The following is an 18,626-nucleotide window of genomic DNA, read 5'->3' on the forward strand; positions in this document are numbered from 1 at the left end:
CGTATATAATTCCACCTTTGCTGAACATCTATGGCTCTTACGGCACACGCCAAGTGAACTGGACGACGTAGAGCTGCTTCATGAAGCTAATAAAAGTTACAAACTAGACTTGCTCGAAGAATTAGAGATTTTCAAGCATCTGTCTCTAAAAGACGGTTTTGTTCTTAATGAACAGGTGCAGCTTCGAAACAAAAATTTTTTAGACAGCTTCAAACCCCTCATTGCCTTAATGTAACATAGTCTGGCTGACTAGTAGTTATTTTCTTGCTTGTTAATGCCGGTGAAATGCACTTTTCCTGTCTTGTTGGGATTCTACGTATTGTGATGTTTGTTTGTTATGAATTTCAATGTGTATGTATGGTTAAATGACTACTATGTTTTATTCATAATGACAGATGTTTTCGTTTTATTATAACATTTTTTGGTTGTTTCGCTAGTATGTATTTCGCTGCCTACGTTACGTGAGACTCTCGCGCATTACACTAGTGCCCTCTCTCATCAGATGTTCCAAGCGCAAGTTTTATCCGTTTGACACTAGGATACAGATAAATTGGTTCTATATTTCTATTTTACACAAATGTCTTTAATTGGCCTGATACCTTTTACTTATTAAGACAGAGTTTGAATTAACACAACCTTTAATAATTTTTTGATGCGCTTATGTATGTATTTATTAATTTTAATATGCGCGAGTCTGGCACATGCAAATGCCATCTCTCGGCGAAACCATCTGCCCTAGTGCTTTCACACTCATGTCTCAATAGTTCATAAGTGAAGTAATGCTGCTAATACTGTTCGCTTTGACCCTGTGCTCATTACACATGTTGTACAAATGGAGATGATGTTTTAATTACTGACGACGCCTTTGGCATAATTGTTTTTATTATTCTCCATTACATGATGTAATTTTAGTAAGTACTAATGATTTTGTGCCTACATTACTGTAGTAATTTCACCGTTACTTAAGCTTCTGTTTCTCACTTTCGTTGATATGGCTTTTCTAATGAATGTGTCTCTCTGTTCAGGTAGTTTTACTTCTGATGAAGGTATATTTATATGTACCGAAACCTTGGTCAAGAATTTTAATAAATTTTATCCTGCAACTGTTTTTGGCTGTCATCCTTTATTGTGATGCATGTGATGTGGATAATTTTTTGATACTCTACAGGCACCAATAATCTGGCACACCAGAACACTATAGTTAAATACTCTTATGTCTTCTTGACCCGTTGAGCGGGTGTGAATCCCAGTCTTATTTACAACTTATTATTATTATTGTCTTGTTTTGATATTGGTTCTAATTTGTAGCCGATTATTAAACTTTATTCTTCTTTTTGTTCGCCGTTAAAGGATTCACACATTTTCCGACAAGAACGCAGTATTTCAATTCAACAACATTGTTGTTCTTCGATCCTGGACATTCCATTGTTTGAGGATTTCAGTTCAGTTTCATCACAGCTGCGCTCTGATGTACTGCGAATGTTGTGATTGCTACACCAGTATTTTCTATTACAATGTTATTAAACTACTTTTTTTCCTTATCGATGAGTTCACTGTACAGATTGGTTCTTTCTCTAGTGCAGCTAGTGAAACCATCGAACACGAAAAAAAAGAAACAGAAAGCAATACAAAGGCATAATAGTGATAATATATTTCTTACGGGTTTTTTTGGTGCGGTGACAAAATATGTGTAATTTCCGAGTGTGCTGTGTGTGGTGAGAAACTCAGTAATGTTGCTAACAAGGGAACCTCCCCATCGCACCCCCCTCAGATCTAATTATAAGTTGGCACATTCGATACGTCTTGAAAAACTAAACACAGATCAATCGAAAAAACAGGAAGACGTTGTGTGGAACTATGAAAAAATAAGCAAAATATACAAACTGAATAGATGTGCAAGATAGGCAACATCAAGGACAGTGTGAGCTAAGGAGCGCCATGGTCTCGTGGTTAGCGTGAGCAGCTGCGGAACGAGAGGTCCTTGGTTCAAGTCTTCCCTCGCGTGAAAAGTTTACTTTCTTTATTTTAGCAAAGTTATGATCTCTATGTTCGTTCATTGACGTCTCTGTTCACTGTAATAAGTTTAGTGTGTGTTTTGCGACCGCACCGCAAAACCGTGTGATTAGTAGACGAAAGGACGTGCCTCTCCAATGGAAACCGAAAACATTTGATCGCAAGGTCATAGGTCAACCGATTCCTGCACAGGAAAACACGTCTGATTTATTATATACGACACTAGTGACGGCATGTGCGTCACATGACAGGAATATGTTGTCGACTCACATGACTTGTACACTTGGCGAATGGGTAAAAAGGTTCTTCTACCTTGCCCGATTTAGGTTTTCTTGTGGATGTAATAATCACTCCTAAAAAAGTGATGAAAACATAAGCGTAAATAAAATGTTAAAATTTTCAACTAAGGGAAGGCTTGAACCAAGGACCCCTCGCTCCGCAGCTGCTCACGCTAACCACGGGACCACGGCAACCATGAGGTTACTGTTGCTTGTTATTGCTTATGTTGCACATGGACTACTCAGTTTGTATATTTTGCTTATTTTTTCTCAGTTCCACACAACTTCTTCTTGTTTTCTCGATTGACCTGTGTTCAGTTTTTCAAGGCCTATCCACTGTGCCAACTTATAACTAAATCTGAAGGGGGTGCGATGGGGAGGTTCCCTTGTAAGATTCCCGGTAAATTGAAATGACATTTGTCAACGAAACATTCCTCTCTGTTAAGTAGATCTGTGACTTATTCTCGATGGTTTTTGGAAAAAAATAAAAAACAAGTGAAACTAATGACTACATCTGTAAGTGTTCCGCAAAAAGTACGCAGAGCTAGCTGTAAAGTAGTCGAACTTACTGAAAGGCCAAAAAACCACACACGTTGTTAATGCATTTGTGTAAAGAGATGGTGAAAACTGTCCTTTGTTAATAAGCTGCTACTGAAATTTCAAGAAACCGTCTCTGCTGACACAATGACCCGCTGGACTGATGACATGTCTAGTGACATCGAAGACATTTTGAAGGAGACAATAAAGAGCAGTCACAAGTTGTCACTTCAGATTGACGGGTCCACGAATTCTTCCTTAACAGGGGTTGTAATTGTAAGTATTCTTCTTTTCCTTTTTGTCAAAGGACTACTCGGACGAGTAACCTACGAAGAAATATTTCGTGTAACTAATGAATATTTGGTTCGCAATTAATCAACGTGGCAGAATTGCGATAGTGTTTGTGCAGACGGAGCCGCTTCTATGAAAAGCTTTTGTTGCTAAGTCTTTGCCGTCTCCTCTGAGAATTGAGATGGACGAAGTAGTAAAATCGGGGAACTTCGCCAAATCGCGACCCCTAAATATGCTGTTTTTTAATGTTTTGTGTGAAGAAATGGGATCATAGTACACTACACTTCCGCTACATACAGAGGTAGGGTGGTTATCTCCGTGTAAAATGTTAACGTGAATGTTCGGCAGGCAGAGTTACATGCAGATGATGAAAGAGTGTCTCAGTTGGCATATGTTTCCGATATTTTGTACACTTAAATGAACTGAACAGAAAAATGTACGGTAGAAACGAAAATATTATGATATGTATAACGTTCAAGGATTTATTAATAAGTTAAATTTGCTGATACAAAGAATTGAAAATGCGTTGTGTAAGATGTTTCCAACTATATGGGCCCTTAATGACGATAATAAGGTGTTAATGGACTTAAATAAGGAACATGTGTAGTTCTGCAGTAGAATTTCAAAACATACAGTGTTATTACAAATGATTGAAGCGATTTCACAGCTCTACAATAACTTTATTATTTGAGATATTTTCACAATGCTTTGCACACACATACAAAAACTCAAAAAGTTTTTTTAGGCATTCACAAATGTTCGATATGTGCCCCTTTAGTGATTCGGCATACATCAAGCCGATAATCAAGTTCCTCCCACACTCGGCGCAGCATGTCCCCATCAATGAGTTCGAAAGCATCGTTGATGCGAGCTCACAGTTCTGGCACGTTTCTTGGTAGAGGAGGTTTAAACACTGAATCTTTCACATAACCCCACAGAAAGAAATCGCATGGGGTTAAGTCGGGAGAGCGTGGCGGCCATGACATGATTTGCTGATCATGATCTCCACCACGACCGATCCATCGGTTTTCCAATCTCCTGTTTAAGAAATGCCTAACATCATGATGGAAGTGCGGTGGAGCACCATCCTGTTGAAAGATGAAGTCGGCGCTGTCGGTCTCCAGTTGTGGCATGAGCCAATTTTCCGCGGGTTACGCGTGAAACCTGCCCGCACTCGTTCAACCATTTCTTTGCTCACTGCAGGCCGACCCGTTGATTTCCCCTTACAGAGGCATCCAGAAGCTTTAAACTGCGCATACCATCGCCGAATGGAGTTAGCAGTTGGTGGATCTTTGTTGAACTTCGTCCTGAAGTTTCGTTGCACTGTTATGACTGACTGATGTGAGTGCATTTCAAGCACGACATACGCTTTCTCGTCTCCTGTCGCCATTTTGTCTCACAGCGCTCTCGAGCGCTCTGACGGCAGAAACCTCAAGTGCGGCTTCAGCCGAACAAAACTTTATGAGTTTTTCTACGTATCTGTAGTGTGTCGTGACCATATGTCAATGAATGGAGCTACAGTGAATTTATGAAATCGCTTCAATCATTTGTAATAGCCCTGTATTTTGGGTAGAGTGATGAAGGTTTTTACTGGGTTCGTGATCCATTCGTAGATTCGAAATAGCTACCGAATAATTTAAGTTTAGGCTTACAAGAGGACTCACAGATTTAAAAGCAGACAGAACATTGAAATCAAAGTTTTCGTACTGCCTTTGGATATATTTTGGTTCTCAATAAGCATTAAATACACAGCTATCTGTTAGATAGCAGTAATCATTTGCATCTACATATTGGTGTGAACTGGGCTTCTCGAGGTTGACCCTAATATAAATATCAGGGGGGGAGGGGAGAGAGAGAGAGACAGACTCAAATCCCCTATTGCGGCACGAATCGTCATTAACGGCTGTTCATGCAGACAAGCAAATAAATATAAGGGGCGATCAAAAACATTCCGTTTGAAGACGTTGCTGCAAAACAGCGTGACTGCTATGCGGGTGTGTGTCGCTAAGCGGTTCCAGTATTACATTCAAGGTAGGAGCAGAGTTATACAGTTTAAAATTCGTATTAGAAATGTCTGTTCTCTACAGTGAATTAAAGTTGAGTTGTTAATGGATGTGCGAGTCTATTCCTGTTTTATAATAATAGTAAATGATCGTTTAACGACATCATAACTCGTAATTATATTAATTATATTAAGATTCGCAAGAATTTGAGGGAAGAGACATTCTGCTGAGCCGTGTTGAGTCTAGATGCACATGGATGTACTGTGCCTAATAAAATGTTGCGGAACACTGCTCTAAGAAACGGGTACCGGAATAAATTTGGTGATACCTCTGTAGTGACTCGCCCCAGAGCTTCTTGGAGTATGTCGTTAAAGATGCCAATTCAATAAAAAAAACACTGAGAACATCTCAGTAGAAACGGCGGTCTACAGCTAAGAGTGGTGTGGGAATCTGCGATCACGAGGTTGAAGAGGGACACTGAATGCGAGGTCAACGTATGGTCATATACAGTTTTCGTACATCCGTCCTTGTGGATGGAGGCCTGTGGTACTACTGCCGTTCACATTTGTAAGAAAATGAAACATTTACAGCAGTTCTTAAGATGCCATTTATTGTGTAGCTACTCAATAGATGATATCGTAAGGACGGTTGTAAGTATTTCATTTTCTTACAATATGCTCATATATGCTGATATTGCGGGCACCAGTGACTTTGCAGCATATAAGGACATACGAACAGTCCATCTGCAGTTATTCCACTTGTCAATTGCTTTGATGTACTAGGTAGAATGGTTGTGTTATTTTTCAACATAGCACGATGTATTCAGCCAAAATATTGTTCTTTACCAGCAAGATCGCAGTTTCATCGTTGCCAGTACTGAGTTGCATTGAAGGATTACTATGCCGAGGACAAACAACAAGTATCTTTTGGTCATAGCTTGAATTTAATGAAAAGCTTATGACAAACATTCATATTTACTTGCATGTCTATATGAACAGACATTAACGATGACTGAGAGCCGTCCGAAATTAATTCGAAATAAATTCGCTAACAGCTAATATCTTTGCGTCAGCTGTGTTAGGTATAGATATACTACCTGTCAATCGTCATTAGTGTCTGTTCAGCCAGACATGCAAATAAATATAAGGGGCCATCAAAAACATTCCGTTTCAAGGCGTTGCTGCAATGTCGCGCGCCTGCTATGCGGGTGTATAAGCACCGATATGTAAGCAAGGGACTGGTGTGGCTTTCGTATCTTTCCGACCTGCGCGAGATAAATACGAAAACGAAAACTATGGCGACGTTATAACGATAAGAACCCAAACAGGACCAACGTGCTGTTTCCTTGGTTGCAGAAGGACAAACACCGGTAGACATTAATCGGAGAATGGAGAATGTGTGTGGGTAGCATGTCTGTCGGAAAGCACCATTGTGGAATGGTGCGCCAAGAGGTGCTACTACTTTTTGATAATGCACCTCCCAATTTGACTGATGTAATCCAGAAATTACACCAACTCAAGTGGGAGACATTGGAACACCCGCCCTCTATTACTCATCACTTCCTTCAGTTCCTTAAAGAAAAAAGATTTGAAAGGCCGACGATTCCTATCGGACGAGGATGTGTAGCAGGCAGTTGCGGACTTCTTCACGCAGCAGCCCACGATGTTTCACCAAATGGGTAACTTCAACCTGGTCTGTCGCTGGAATGATTGCCACAGTGCTCACTGCGATTTTGTCTGATTGGCATGCCTATTCTACACTGTACGGTATTCTAATGCAAACTTTGTGATCGTCACTACGTTACATGCCGAGACGGGCAAAAAATGATAGTATCAAGGGCATTGATTACTCATAGTCTCCTTTTCACCAGTATGGGTTGTGTTGGGTTGTTTGGGGGCAGAGACCAAACAGCGAGGTCATCGGCCTCATCGGATTAGGGAAGGATGGGGGAAGGAAGTCGGCCGTGTCCTTCCAAAGGAACCATCCCAGCATTTGCTTGCAGTGATTTAGGGAAACCACGGAAAACCTAAATCAGGATGGCCGGACGCGCGATCACCGGTATGGGAATACAGAGTAAAGCTGCGAGTATATAGTGATGAATGTATGGGACTAGGGTATAGAGAAGTATATGGTGTGACACCTGGAAGTTTGGGTCGGCCTGGAGGCTAGAAGGGAGACAGTCGAAGTGGTTAAAGTGACCACTCGTGGTAAGGGGGAAATCCAGATTTAAGTTCCCGTGCGGCACAGATTTTCATATTTCATTAATAGGTGACCTAACACAGCTGATGCCAAAATATTCTCTTTCAGCGAATTTGTTTCAAATTCTCCGCGTGTCTAGGTGTTGCACTTAGCAGGCCGTGTGGGACTGACCTGCAGCGTGTGCTGCTGTGAGGTGGCGAGGGCGTTCCCGTCTCGCCGCCAGGACACGGAGGGCAGCGGGGAGCCAGCGGCCTCGCACTCTGCAGACCACGCGGAACCTGGCGTCAACGTCGCCGCGCCGAACGTCTTCACCAGCACTGGCGCCGCATCTGCACAGGTAAAATGCAGGCTGGACGGGCTGCCTTGAATAAGCACTCACTACCGCTCAATATAGTGGTGTCTATGCCCATAACTAATTCCTTAAAATGTTTCAGTGTTCCTCTCATAGTTTCTTACTTGGTCCCAATTTTTTGTGTGTCACCTGACTGGTTTGATGTAGCCTACCATGATTTCCTGTCCTGTGCCAGCCCCTTGTCATAGGCCAAATTTAGTAAAATCATCTAGGTTTCCAAGCCGCGTCACTTCGAATAAAACACTCGAACTTTTGACAGCTGTCGCGGCCATCGTCAACAGGTGTCAAAATCACTGAGTGCCGTGGCTGGCACGATGTTTCGCTTGCAGTAACTCTTTCTACATCTACAGGGTGATTCAAAAAGAATACCACAACTTTAAAAATGTGTATTTAATGAAAGAAACATAATATAACCTTCTGTTATACATCATTACAAAGAGTATTTAAAAAAGTTTTTTTTTTCACTCAAAAACAAGTTCAGAGATGTTCAATATGGCCCCCTCCAGACACTCGAGCAATATCAACCCGATACTCCAACTCGTTCCTCACTCTCTGTAGCATATCGGGCGTAACAGTTTGGATAGCTGCTGTTATTTCTCGTTTCAAATCATCAATGGTGGCTGGGAGAGGTGGCCGAAACACCATATCCTTAACATACCCCCATAAGAAAAAATCGCAGGTGGTAAGATCAGGGCTTCTTGGAGGCCAGTGATGAAGTGCTCTGTCACAGGCTGCACAAACACCCATTCTCTGTAAAATGTTTATACCAACGTTTAATACACCACCTATCAGGAGGTTTAACACCATACTTCGTTCGAAATGCACGCTGAACAACTGTCGTCGATTCACTTCTGCCGTACTCAATAACACAAAAAGCTTTCTGTTGAGCGGTCGCCATCTTAGCATCAACTGACGCTGACGCCTAGTCAACAGCGCCTCAAGCGAACAAATGTACAACTAAATGAAACTTTATAGCTCCCTTAATTCGCCGACAGATAGTGCTTAGCTCTGCCTTTTGTCGTTGCAGAGTTTTAAATTCCTAAAGTTGTGGTATTCTTTTTGAATCACCCTGTACATACATACTCCACAATCCACCATACGGTGCGTGGCGGAGGGTACCTCGTACCACAACTATCATCTTCTCTCCCTGTTCCACTCCCAAACAGAACGAGGGAAAAATGACTGCCTATATGCCTCTGTACGAGTCCTAATCTCTCTTACCTTATCTTTGTGGTCTTTCCGCGAAATGTAAGTTGGCTGCAGTAAAATTGTACTGCAGTCAGCCTCAAATGCTGGTTCTCTAAATTTCCTCAGTAGCGATTCACGAAAAGAACGCCTCCTTTCCTCTTAGAGACTCCCACCCGAGTTCCTGAAGCATTTCCGTTACACTCGCGTGATGATCAAACCCAGCAGTAACAAATCTAGCTGCCCGCCTCTGAATTGTTTCTATGTCCTCCCTCAATCCGACCTGATAGGGATCCCAAATGCTCGAGCAGTACTCAAGAATAGCTCGTAATAGTGTCTTATAAGCGCTCTCCTTTACAGATGAACCACATCTTCCCACAATTCTACCAATAAACCGAAGACGATCATCCGCCTTCCCCACAACTCCATTACATGCTTGTCCCACTTCATATCGCTCTGCAGTGTTACGCCCAAATATTTAATCGACGTGACTGTGTCAATCTCTACACTACTAATGGAGTATTCAAACATTACAGGATTATTTTTCCTATTCATCTGCATTAATTTACATTTATCTATATTTAGAGTTAGCTGCCGTTCTTTACACCAATCACAAATCCTGTCCAAGTCATCTTGTATCCTCCTACAGTCACTCAACGACGACACCTTCCCGTACACCACAGCATAATCAGCAAACAGCTGCATATTGCCATCCACCCTATCCAAAAGATCATTTATGTAGACAGCAAACAACAGCGGACGTACCACACAACAACAGCGGGCCTATTCCTTCGCTTAACAACGAGTTACAATCCACGATGAGCATTGCCAGCAGATTTTCATGTCTCTTTACATATTAAATTACCCGTTCATCTTCGTTACATACTATCTCTACCTCTTCACCTTCCTCTTGAGACGTTGGCATATGCACCTGAAGGAATGTTGTTGGATTTGGTTTGCCGTCGATTCTGAGAACGATCCTATCACCAAACTGTTCACAGTAACTAATTTCTGCCCTATTTTTCCATTCACAACGAATCCAATTCCTCTTATACCATTTTCTACTACAGTCCATTTTAAGTAATGTTTATTTAACCAGAAATCCCTGTCTTCTTTCTATTTCATTTCACTGACCTCCACTATCGAATGACCATTTGCATTTCCCGTTTCATATTTTTCTATCTTGCCTACCACATTAAAAATTCTGACATTCCACGCTCTGACCTGCAGAATGTTATAGTTTCGTTGGTAATTCCATCATTTTCCTATGGGTGCCTCCGCTTTGATAGTTTCCAACTTCAGGGGCAAGAGTGTGGCATGCAAGTCTGTCGTTGGTAGCACGATGCTGATTCTTTATAGCGGAAGACCTCGGCCACCAGTGGCTGGGATGGAATTCGGGACCCAGGGCGTTTTGAATATAGGTAAAAACGCCACAAGGAGACCGCGTTACTAGCAAGACTAACAGTGACAAGGAAGCCACTATGTCACGTATACCAACGATTTGCAGTAGACTTACCTCCCAGTGAGATCTGTGCTGTTCCTTGAGCAGTCTCGTCATTGTTGGAGACCACACATTGGTACATCCCTGCATCATGCTGCTCCACGTGTTCGATGCGCAATGTCTGAAAAGTGAAGTAGAGAACAATGAATTTAAAGAAAAATGTCATTTTAGAGTGAGCGCGCAAACTCAGGTTAAGCAACGTGTTTGATCAGTGTACCACATCACAGTATAAGTTTCTGTCACAGATGTCGAAAGTTTGGCAAGAACTACCTATTGATGCTTACTGTTTTCTACTTTTATCGATTATGAAAACAGATGAATTATGTATAGTGGAACAATATCAAAGAAGATTATTTGATTATTTGTAGATATCTATTCCAAGTACCTAAATGAGGTAACGATATTCACGACTCCAGAAAGTACCGCACCGGAGTCGATAAGATGGGCTCTACTTCCCTGGAATTCTTCCAATAAACAAAGCAATTTGTCTTCCCTGTTGTCGCTGTGTTCCTCAGTCCGAAGACTGGTTTGATGAAGCTCTCCAAGCTACTAAGCCCTACCTGCTACTGTCTTGTGCAAGCCTCTTCATCTCTGAATGAATGCTGTAACCTATATCGATTTGTACCACCTTACTTCGACAACAATCCATTGCCTCTGTTTTGTGTTTGTTGATGTCCATTTCGTTGAACTGTTCTTCCAAGTCCTTTGCTGTCTCTGACAGAATTACAATGTCGCTGGCAAACCTCTAAGTATTTGTTGTTTCTCCATGAACTTTAATTGCTACTCCAACTTTTTGTTTTGGTTTTCTTTACTGTTTGCTCAATATACAGATCGAATACCATTGGGGTAGGGCACAGCGCTGTATCACTCTCATCTCAACCATGCCTCCCTTTCATGCCTCTAGATTCTATAACTGCTGTCTGGTGTCTGTACAAGCTGTCACTATATTTAGCTCCCTTTTTACCCCTACTATCTTCAGAACGACAAAAAGTATATTCGAGTCAAAAAGTATATTCGGGTCATCACTGTCAAAAACTTACTCAAGTTTGCATAAACTGTAAACTAATTTCGCCTTTCCATAGGCTGTCTTCTAAGAAAGGACATAGGGTCAGTATTGCCGCGCAGGCTCCTACGTTTGTCCTTCCCGACAGCGGACACTACAAGCTCGTTTCGTGTCACGTCGCTTTGCAACGTTACGCCTACATATTTAATCGACGTGACTATGCAGCACACAGCTAACACTGAACTCGAACATAGCATAGCAACCACTTTTCATTGCGGTAGCAGACTACCCCTAAAAGGCGGAATAATTAGCAATTGTCAACATGAGGATGCAGAAGGCAATAGAAACCACTACATTACAGACACATAATGTATACCTACACGATATATAGGCTGTAACTGAAAAAGTATCTTGATGATGTTTTCATTAGCAAAGGGTTCTGAGCCGGCCGCGGTGGCCGTGCGGTTCTAGGCGCTCCAGTCCGGAACCGCGGGGCAGCTACGGTCGCAGGTTCGAATCCTGCCTCGGGCATGGATGTGTGTGATGTCCTTAGGTTAGTTAGGTTTAAGTAGTTCTATGTTCTAGGGGACTGATGACCTAAGATGTTAAGTCCCATAGTGCTCAGAGCCAAAAAAAAAGGGTTCTGAACTAGCCGACACACGAAGTTTTTCGGTTGGAACAGCCAAGGGGGAGGTGATAATGAGAAAATGATGGAATAGCCAACAACGGGATGACATTCTAGGAGCTGGAGCGTGCTATGGTTGGTTGGTTAATTTTGAGGAGGGGACCATACAGCGATATCATCGGTCCCATCGAATTAGATAAGGGTGAGGAAGGAACTGGGCCGTACCTTTTCAAAGGAACCATCCTGGCATTTGCCTGAAGCGATTTAGGGCAATCACGATAAAACCTAAATCAGGATGGCCGGACATGGGTTGTGAACCGACGTCCTCCCCAGTGCGAGTCCAGTATGCTAACCACTGCGCCACCGCGCTCGATAGCGTGGAATGTCAGAAGTCTGTGTGTTACAGGAAAGCTAGAAAATCTGAAAAGGGAAATACAAATCAAACAGTGGAGGTTACTAAAGTGAACTGTAAAAAAGGTAAGATTTTATGGTCACGCGAATGTAGGGTTATTTCAACAGCAGCAGCGCCGGATGTAACTTATGTAGGATTCGTTACGAACAGGAAAGTACTGAGTGACTGTGAACGTTTCAGTGATAGAAATATGCTCATCAGAATCCCCAGCAAACCAGCGTCATCAGTAGTGGTTCAGTTATACATGCCGAGATGAAGAAGTAGAAAGAGTATATGAGGAAATTAAACGGGTAATTGAGTGTGTAAAAGGAGATGAAAATCTAATAATCATGGTGGATTGAAACACGGTAGTAGGGGAGGGAATAGAAGACGAGTTGTAGGAGGATATAGGTTAGATAGTAGCAAAGAGAGAGAATTTTGTAATAATGAAGAGTAGACTGGAGCTTAAGAGAAACGCACAGAAGAATCACTGTCTACATCCACATGGTTACTCTGCAATTCACACTTAAGTGCCTGGCACAGGGTTCATCGAACCATTTTCATACTAATTCTCTACCATTCCACTCTCAAATGGCGCGTGGGAAAAAGGAACACCTAAATCTTTCCGTTCGAGCTCTGATTTATGATGATCATTTCTCCCTACGTAGGTGGGTGTCAACAATATATTTACTCATTCGGAAGAGAAAGCTGGTGATCGAAATTTCGTAAATAGATCTCGCCGCAAAGAAAGCCACCTTTGTTTCAGTGACTGCCGCCACAACTCTCACCCCTATTGCGCGTTAACACGAAACGAGTTGCCCTTCTTCGCACTTTTTCTATGAACTCCATTAATCCTTCCTGGTAAGCATCCCATACCGCGCAGCAGTATTCCAGCAGAGGACGGACAAGTGTAATGTAGGCTGTCTCTTTAGTGGGTTTGTCGCATCTTCTAAGTGTTCTGCCAACAAAGCGCAGTTTTTGTGTCACCTTCCCCACAATATTATCTATGTGGTCTTTCGAATTTAAGTTGCACGTAATTGTAATTTATACGTATTTAGTCCAATTGACAGCCCTTAGATTTGTGCGATTTATCGTATACCCAAAATTTATCGGATTTCTTTTAGTACCCTTGTGGAAGACCTCGCACTTTTCTTTGTTTAGTGCTTATTGCCACTTTTCTCACCATACAGAAATTTTCTCTCTATTTTTGTAATTGGAATTGATCATCTGCTGATTTTACTGGCCGGTAAATTACAGCGCCATCTGCAAAAAAATGTAAGGGGATGCTCAGATTATCACCTAGATCATTTATTTAAATCAGGAACAGCAGAGGGCCTATGACACTACATTGCGGAACGCCAGATATCACTTCTGTTCTACTCGATGATTTACCGTATATCACTACGAACTGTGACCTCTGTGAGAGGAAATCACGAATGCAGTCACACAACTCCATATGCACGCATTTTGATTAATAGTCGCTTGTGAGAAATGGTACCAAAAGCCTTCTGGAAATCTAGGAATATGGAATCGATCTGAGATCCCTTGTCGACAGCACTTATTACTTCATGGGAATAAAGAGCTAACTGTGTTGCACAGGAACGATATTTTCTGAATCCATGTTGGCTATGTATCAATAAGTCATCTTCTTCAAGGTGATTCATAATGTTCGAGTGAAGTATATGCTCCAAAATCCTACTGCAAATTAAGGTCAGTGATATGGGTCTGTAATTCAATGGGTTACTCTTATTTCCCTTATTGAAAATTGGTGTTACCTGTGCTACTTTGCCAGTCTTTAGGTAAAGACCTTTCGCCAAGTGAGCGGTTGTATACGATTGCTAAGAAAGGCGCTATTGTGTCTGCATACTCTGACAGGAACCTGATTGGTATACCATCTGGATCGGAAGACTTGCCTTTCTTAAGTGATTTGAGTTGTTTCGCAACACCTAAGATATTTACTTGTATGTCACTCATGCTAAAAACTGTTCTGGTTTCGAATTCTGGAATATTTACGTCGTCTTCTTTCGTGAGGGAATTACGGAAAACTATATTTATTAACTCCACTTTAGTGCCACATTCATCGCTAACATTTCCATCGCTATCACGCAGTGACGGTATTGACTGTTTTTTGCCACTGGTGTACTTTACATACGACCAGAATCTCTTTGGGTTTTCTACCATATTTTGAGACAATATTTCATTGCGGAAACTATTAAAAGCATCTCACATTGACGTCCGCACTAAATTTTGAGCTTCCGTGAAAGCCAGTCTTGGGGATTTTACGTTCTTCTGAATTTGTCATGCTTTTTTCGTTGCTTTTGCAACAGTGTTCTGATGTGTTTTGTGCACCATTGTGGATCAGTCCCGTCTCCTATTAACTTATGCGGTATTAATCTGTCTACAGTATTGCTGTCGATACTGTATCTTTGTATTTGAGCCGTATCTGGTGTACACTTATTACATAATTAGCTTTTAAGGAATGGAGACTCAATCTTAGGAAGGCATCAAGCGAATTTTTATCTGCTGTCTTAAATAGATATATTTTGCTTTTATTTTTAGTGGTTTTGGTTGATATGGTTTTGAGCCTCGCTACAATGACCCTGTATTAGTCATGACGCTCTATATTAGATCAGGATTATTTGTGGCTAAGAGCTCAAGTGTGTTTTCGCAAGCATTTACAATTCGTGTGGGCTCATGAACTAATTGTGTGGAAGGAAGGGGGATGCTAGAGTACTGAAGGAAGATGAGGTGCGTTTGAAGTTCTCTGAAGCTACAGCTAGTGCGATAATGTGTTTCATGGTAGGTAGTTCAATTGGAGATGTAAAGACTACTCCAAAAAGGACAATCACAGAAGTTGGATGGACAAACATAGAGCATAGAGAGAGCATTCGTGGCCGAAAGACTTCAACTAGTATCAACTGCAGGCCTAAATTTGAGGAGGAAATTCCTGAGAATGTGCGCTTGGATCACAGAATTGGAAAGTAGTGTATCATGGATTTTGAGAAAATCGGAGAAGAAAATGGCAAAGCTTTTAAATGTCGTGCTGTAGAAGGATGTTGCAAATTAGGTGGACTGATTAGGAATGAATTTTCCTCAGATTCAGCAAATACATAAACAAATGGAAAATATTGAGAAGAAGAAGGGACAGGACGACGGGACGAGTGTTAAGACATCAGGGAATAATTTTTATGATACCAGATGAAACTGTGGAGGGTAAAACTGAGAGAGATTAGAATACATCGAACAAATAATTGAAGACGAAGCGACCAAGTGCTACTGTGAGACGAAGACATTGGCATAGGAAACGACTTCGTGGAGTGGTGACTAGTGACTGAGAAAGAAAAATATTAATATGGTAACTTATTTTTTGTACAGAATATGTCAGGGATGTCTATCATCAATGGCTGTAATAAAGTCATTATTACTATGCAATAATGTCCGAGTTATGGCCGAGCTAGGTGGCGCAGTGGTTAGCGGACTGGACTCGCGTTCGGGAGGACGACGGTTCAAACCCGCGACCGGCCATGCCGACTCAGGTCTTCCGTTATGTACCTAAATCGCTTCAGGAAAATTCCGGGATAGTTCCTTTGAAAAGGCAAGGCCGTTTTCCTTTCCCGCCTTTCCCCAAACTGACCTTCTGTTCAGTCTCTAATGACCTCGTTGTCGACGGAACGTTAAACACTAATCTCCTGCTCCTCTTCGATGTTTGCTACGTGAATCGTTTGGTAGGAGTCATTCGAGAGTGTACGAAGAATAGGCTGTTTTCCTATGTTAAAATATTGTTCGGATTGCTGTTATTTTTATTGATTATACATTTATACAGCATTTATGGGCAATATTCTCATAAAATATTTGTTTTTGTATGTAATTAAAGCTTAAAAATCGTAAAATATCAAAATCTGGTCACGTGATATGTAACGCTCTGTTATTGGCCACGCTCTGGTGACGTCACAGATGTATACGTCTGTAACAGGAGCGTTAGCCGAAGTTAAGAGGTTTTTACGTACATCTTCTGCAAATAGTGATGGAAAACGCCATTACAACTTTTAAGTAGCGATAGAAGGGAATTTTGTGAACGCTAATAGTGGAAGCCTTGGAAAAATTGATGTGTTTATGCCCCATCCATGTACAGCGGTGATATGTGCAACAACGGACATAGTTTTCTCTGCTCACCGCAACATTATTAAACTCCCTGAAGACTAAGGAATTATAGAGCTTCTGCAAATGGGTCCCTATATTATAACTAGATTGTCGACTGTCAGTCATGAGCTACGATTCAAAGAACAATGTAATTATTCTTGGCAAAACATAGTGCCGATTCACTTTGTAGACGACACTCAGCAGAGTTATTGCATCCGGAAGGCGTTCCGTGGCGTGACACAACGGAAAGCAGCCGGCACGGTAGCTCGGCGTGTTCGGTCAGAGGGATGGCTGCCCTCTGCAATCAAAAAAACTGAGTGTATGGATCATTGATGAACCTGAATGGGTCTCATGTGACGTCCGCACCGAACAAACCCAACAAAGAATATCGAGCAAAATGAGATTAAAAAAAAAAAAGACATAGCTCATCCGGTTGCAGATAAAGAGGTTCCATGTTCGAATCCTGGAGGGGGCACATATTTTTTACTAATTTTACAAGAAATACGAAAACAGCGTTAGCAGGAACTGATTGTAACAGTTGTTGCAATTGTGGGCTCTATTATGTATAGCTTCACATTATTGTTGGACTAAGAAATGGACAACAGAGAACAAATGCATTTACTTTGCGAGGAAACAGTTTACTTTTTAGAAAGCACTGCTAGTAGTGAATACATCACCTACGCCCACAATACAACGAGGTTTAGGACGCTGAGGTTATTCGCATAGATACAGAGCGTGTACAGCATGTAGGTGACACAAACCTAAGGACTGTGATGTTTGTGAACGTTAAGTAACGTTAGCGTCCGAAGTAGAGTTACTTCATCTTTACGTAAGAAGTTGAAGCTGCAAGAATTTTAACGAGGATCCTAGCTGGACAGTGCGAAGATAAAAACATTGTTTCTAATAAAGTAAAAAGTGTGTGGTCACATTAACTAGAAAATATCTTTTTCAACGTAATGTGTGTGAACACCGATTGCAAATAGAAGCGCATGTCAACACCAAGGCAAACACAATAATCTTCTGTTTACGATCGGTGTGGTGGAGTCCTGTAAGTGTAATTTGGTTTTCATGTGAGAGGACTGTCAAGTCGTTTTACAAATCAATTAGAATGTTCTTTCGTCTTAGATTAGAACCAGTGATCTATGGACATCATCTTATAAAATTCGAGGGTCTACCACTCTAAAAACATTTTCAAAAAATCAAATGGCTCTGAGCACTATGGGACTTAACTGCTAAGGTCATCAGTCCCCTAGAACTTAGAGCTACTTAAACCTAACTACCCTAAGGACATCACACACATCCATGCCCGAGGCAGGATTCGAACCTGCTACCGTATCGGCCGCGCGGTTCCAGACTGTAGCGCCTTTAACCGCTTGGCCACCACGGCCGGCAAAACATTTTCGGTTTGTTTTTAAATCTCATATTGTTCGTTACTGTTCGTCACATTTGTTAGGGGCGGATGTCCAGTGACACTTGATCAAGTTCATGCATTCACGTACTGAGGACAAATAACCCTTTGACGGAACACGCTAAGCTACCGTGTCGGTGCACAACTCAGCTTCCGAATAATTCAGGTGTACGTGGGAAGAATGACAATTTTCACTACGACTTTAATTTCGTTGAATGACGCTATCCTTCGTTGTGACAGTGGGAGAGCATACCACTGAGGTAATTAATGTTAACTTCGCAGTGCAACACCCTTTAATTAAGTTAGTGAACTTACGCGTCGACGTGGTGGCAAATTTTCCGGTAGAATGCAACTACATTTTAGGTAGCTTCTCATTCCCTGGAATACTCAAAAACATTTTTTCAGGAGATTTTATAGATGTATTTGTACATATGGTACTGCACACGATTTGTGACCCATTTTCCGAAACGTAAATTCCAAAAGAAGACATCAGTGCGAATTGGCATTATGGCAGCAGGAAAAGCGAGCTAGCTAGTGACGTCACAGGCATCACATGACTCGAATGGAGCGTTTTAGTGGGCTTTAAAATTATTTGAATTTCATTTCCGTTTTCATGAAAATATACTGAAATTCAAGAGGAAAGAAGTGTTTTAGGAGCATAGAACGACACAATTAATCATTTAAGACAATTACCGTAAAA

The 18,626-nt window shown here is 41.5% G+C and overlaps 1 protein-coding gene across 1 annotated transcript in view; it reads right to left on the minus strand.

Moving 5' to 3' along the window:
- The window catches only part of LOC126151719 (Down syndrome cell adhesion molecule-like protein Dscam2), a 179,371-nt gene that overhangs the window by 54,265 nt on the left and 106,480 nt on the right, over window positions 1-18,626 (minus strand). Inside the window, exons 9-10 of the mRNA XM_049915963.1 lie at window positions 10,375-10,480; window positions 7,493-7,650 (exon numbers count right to left, since the gene is read on the minus strand). Of these exons, the coding sequence (XP_049771920.1) occupies window positions 7,493-7,650; window positions 10,375-10,480 (264 nt within the window). The remainder of the gene's footprint in view (window positions 1-7,492; window positions 7,651-10,374; window positions 10,481-18,626) is intronic.

This window comes from Schistocerca cancellata, chromosome 2, assembly GCF_023864275.1.
Source record: "Schistocerca cancellata isolate TAMUIC-IGC-003103 chromosome 2, iqSchCanc2.1, whole genome shotgun sequence".
NCBI lineage: Eukaryota > Metazoa > Arthropoda > Insecta > Orthoptera > Acrididae > Schistocerca > Schistocerca cancellata.